Here is a 4,249-nt window from a genome sequence, read left to right as displayed (position 1 = left end):
GAAAACTGAACCAGATGTCAGTAATAGGACCACAGAACGTTGCATTTGCCCAGAATCGCTATTTTAAACACACGATGTTGGTCTACTGGTTTGTGGGATAATATATTCTTGGCAGCCAGAAGGAGTTTCGATATGTTCGAAGGTTATCCTTGGGCAAAAAAAAAAAAAAAAAGAAAAAGAAAAAGAAAAGAAGCAGAAGAGAGGTAGAGAAAGGCCGCTAATTCATCAAGCTCTCTATAGCAGAAAATAATTGTGACTTACTCAGGAAATCAGTTCAAAGTAAAGCCAGTCTCAAAACAGAAGGCTTGGTTTTTACATTAATTTTCATTTTCTACTTTACTTCCTTACTGCTAACACTTCATTGTACTGTCTTTTTTTTTTTTTTTAAGGATTCTTCCCTCCATACACGCTCAATTTCTGGGCAAGAAGTCTAAGGGAAAACCGGTGAGCTTTCACCTTTCAGCCCAAGTGCAGTCAGACTGATGGGTGGGGGAACCACACCTCCGGCAACCGCACACAAAACCCAAACTGCACAAAACCCAGTCCCAAAAACTCAGTTGCGTTGGAAACCTTCTCTCACACGAGGATCCTGCTGCCATCACTGGGATTACTGGAGTAAGCTGTTCACAGGATCAGGCCCCACTGTGCCAGAATCACTACGAGCAGCCGTGGAAACCATATGCACACAAATAACATTAACCCAGGTCCCTATCCATCACCAATTAAGTACTTACCCGTCTCTCAAATGCTTTCTAGCTCACAGTCACAGGGATTTGAGATGGGGTTTTGGTTTTTTCCCCTTCTATTTAAGAAGTAGCTACATCTGTATGCCTTCTTAATATAGAAATAAAACTTCAAGATGTACTTTGTATATTTGGCGAACAATCACTTCCCTGTTTTACCACGTAGTAAATTTAAAAATCAACTCTGCGCATTGTTTTAACAAACCCTCCTCTGAAAGATAATTAAAACCACTTCCCAATATACAACCAAAGTTTTATTTTTATAGTCTATCTTCCATTATGGCATAATCCTTTCTTTTTTTTTTTTTTTAAAACCAGTGAAATATACAAATCACACAAGACAGAAATATGTACATTAAATGTACAGAACAGAGGAAAGGGCATAGAAGATTTACATATCTGAATGACAAGTAAAATATTTTACATTAAATAGTGTTTTAATAGCTAGGATCATGAGATTCAGTTCTGCTCAGACAAAAGTCACTAAAAAGAAACAAGAGGTGATTCAGCAAATGAAAAAAAGATCATGGGTTTTGTACAATAAAAACCAAAGTGACATATTCAATGAATTAGTGCTTTATTTATTTATCTTACTTTAAAGATACTCTTTGCAAACATCTGAAGATGAGGGGTAAATATGTCCTTGTACAATAAATTAAGAGCAATAAAGCGCCATTTAAGAAGATGATAAATGATCAAGATGAACTTAATGATACAGCTTAAAGGCTCGTGAAAAGTTAAGGCTTTAGTACAACTAGGCTAAAGTGAAAGATTTTCCTCACTTGGTATTTGCAAAACCATTTTCTTTAACTTGTTGGATGGGACTGAATTGGAAAGAGGCATCCGAACCAATGATGAAATCCTGGGTAACTACACAGCATTGGGGGGAACGCATATTGTTCAACAAATAACAATTTCCATTTCAAAAAGTGAAAAGCAAGGGCCAAACGCAGCACATTTTAGAGTTGGAAGGTGTCTCCTTTCAGCAATAATCAATAATGCCCTGAACATGAGAGTGGAATAGAAGTGACCTCCAGACCGGTATCAATTCAAGAGCAGGGTGCTGCATCTAACAACCACCCAAGAAAGTCCTAAAGCAGGGAAGAGGCTTACCTCTTTGTGATTATCCTTAAAACTTTTGCATTATAAAAGCTTTTAAAAAATAATTAAAAAAATAAAAAACACCAAAAGGTTAGAATCAGTCTAAAAACCTGAAGAGATCTGAAAAAGAAAACGGGGGATGAACTGCCCCTGTAATTTAGAAGTTTTATTATTTCTTAAATCATTAAAATATTTATGTACAAAAAGCTTTGAAATATCAGACACCAGCAGACCACAGTTCTCCCACATATATGTAACTGCTCAAGTATAGTCTGAACAGTTGTAGTGTATATCTGCAATATATTATCTAAAGCATGTGTATTAAAGACATAGGATGATAAATTTGGTATTGCTGCAACATTTCATTGAACTATAATAGCCAGTTAATGTTATTAAAATATGAAACTATTGTCTTCTTGAGTGAAAGCGTTCCCAAAATCTGCAAAAAAATAAAAATCAATCATTCCAAGAGTGGATATCTAATGATTTATTTTCTCACATAAAATTAGAGGAGTTATTTGTCAAGCTCCGTTTCAAAAGACAGCCAGCTATTACACCATTTTTAAGGCATTTTCAAATTTGGGGAATTCTATTTTCTGTGGGCTTTCCAGGCTGGGAGACCGAAACTGTTTGCAAGCATGCAGCTCCCCTCCGCCCGGCTAGAGTGCTCCACGCAGTCTGCACCTCGGCTGCTCTCCATACTCGGCAGTAGTGAAGTACTGCTCTGTAAGATGAGACACTCAAACGTCACAATTAGCTAATAAGGCCAAATTCTGCCTTGAAGAATATCTTTATTATTTGTCAAGGCAGAGTTTTTTCTTTTTTTTTTTTTGGTCTTGTTAGGTTCTGGAACCAGACACGGTGACCCAGGAATAGCGCAGTTGAAGCCTTTATGATCCTTTGCTCTTTACCCTCCGATGACATTGCGTACTTAAGTGGGCACATTCAGATATGCAACTGACACTGCACTTCGTGATGAATATACCACCCCATATTTACAGAGCCCTAAATGTACCAAACAGCTTTATATACCCTATTCTGATAACTTCTGGTGTCTGAAACTAAAAGTCATGGACAGGTCTGTGTGTTCCTCACATCCATAAGGATTGTTCTAACGTTCCAAGCACATTACATGGTTGCTCTGCCTACTGCACATGTATTACGTCCCATGGGACTAAATTAGGATATGTTGGATTTTCCCCTCAAACTACTCTATTGTTTTTAAGAAAAGTCAATTTTTTTACTTTGTAAAATAAATATTCTCAGGTTCTCCCCCATTATTGCCAAAAATATGAGCCACACACAGTTCTGGGATGGACGCAGAGAGGGTTTCCAGGCACTTCTCTTTGCAACCTTTATATTTTTCTTTTTTTTTTTTCCTTTTTCCTTCCCCTTCCCCCCCCCCCCTTTTTTTTTTTTTTAAGAAGACGACAAATGGTTGGACTCTATAAATAAAGTGGAGATAGTCCTGTGGAAGGGGAGAGCGGCCTGCATCCCTTGCTGGCAGGTGGCTGCAGTTCCTCCCACCTCGTCTGTCCCCTATTTGCACACAAATTGGTCCACGATCTCTGTGCACAACTTGCATTTCACATAGCAGCACCAGTGGAACTTGCAGTGGCAGCGCTCTCGCTGCACCGTCTTGAACTGGTCGTACCCCCGGCCACAGCACATGAGTTCGCAGCCGTCCATGCCCTCCGAGGTCTTATTGCAAAGGCGGCCCTGGGTGCCCAGGGACCCAGTGCTCTCGTTGCGCACACAGTAGTCAGGGCTGGGATCGATGTAGACCAGGTCGTGGATGGTGGGTGCATTGAAGCGGCTGTTCACTTGCACCAGCTTGCCCCGGCTGTTGAGTTTCATGGCAGCAGCACTATCATATTTCTCCTTCAGGGCATCGCCTACCTTGCGGAAATCGGCAAGCTGCAGCCAACAGGTCTTCAGGCTACAGGATCCAGAGACACCATGGCACTTACAGGCCACATCAGCCAGGTTGTACACAGTCTGGAGAAGCCAGGGAGAGAAAGCAAAAAGGATGATGAAAGATTAGCATGGCTGTGAAAGCATTTTTTCCTCTCAGTTCCTGCCCTCTGTTGCATTCCCACTTGTCCCTCCACAATATTGGCCTTAGTATCCTCTTCCCTCCTGCAATATGCTGGTAAGGAAGAGCGAGCGAGCAGACACACGTGCACCCCCAGCACCCCCGTTAGCCAGGAGGAGAAGGGGAGCGCTCTCACCAGCCTCTCCCCACTGCAGAGACAGCCACAACAGCACACACACAGCCCAGACAGCAGCATCAGTCAGGCTGCATTCAAGTTTTAGGAATTCACTCTCACGCCAGCAAAGGATTTTGCTGTTTCATTGAGAAATGTAAAACATCCCTTTATTTTCTATCTGAGTTACTCTCTATA

The 4,249-nt window shown here is 41.0% G+C and overlaps 1 protein-coding gene across 1 annotated transcript in view; it reads right to left on the bottom strand.

Annotated features, from left to right (window-relative positions):
• Nucleotides 1-3,224: 3,224 nt before the first annotated feature.
• WNT5A (wingless-type MMTV integration site family, member 5A) overlaps nt 3,225-4,249 on the bottom strand; it is an 8,858-nt gene continuing 7,833 nt past the window's right edge. Inside the window, exon 4 of the mRNA XM_009334217.1 lies at nt 3,225-3,842. Coding sequence (XP_009332492.1) covers nt 3,384-3,842 — 459 coding nt within the window. The 3' untranslated portion in view covers nt 3,225-3,383. The remainder of the gene's footprint in view (nt 3,843-4,249) is intronic.

This window comes from Pygoscelis adeliae, unplaced genomic scaffold (genome assembly GCF_000699105.1).
Source record: "Pygoscelis adeliae isolate BGI_AS28 unplaced genomic scaffold, ASM69910v1 Scaffold411, whole genome shotgun sequence".
Lineage (NCBI taxonomy): Eukaryota > Metazoa > Chordata > Aves > Sphenisciformes > Spheniscidae > Pygoscelis > Pygoscelis adeliae.
The sequence above is the reverse complement of the archived record's forward strand: the minus strand, read 5'-3'. Positions and strand labels throughout refer to the sequence as shown.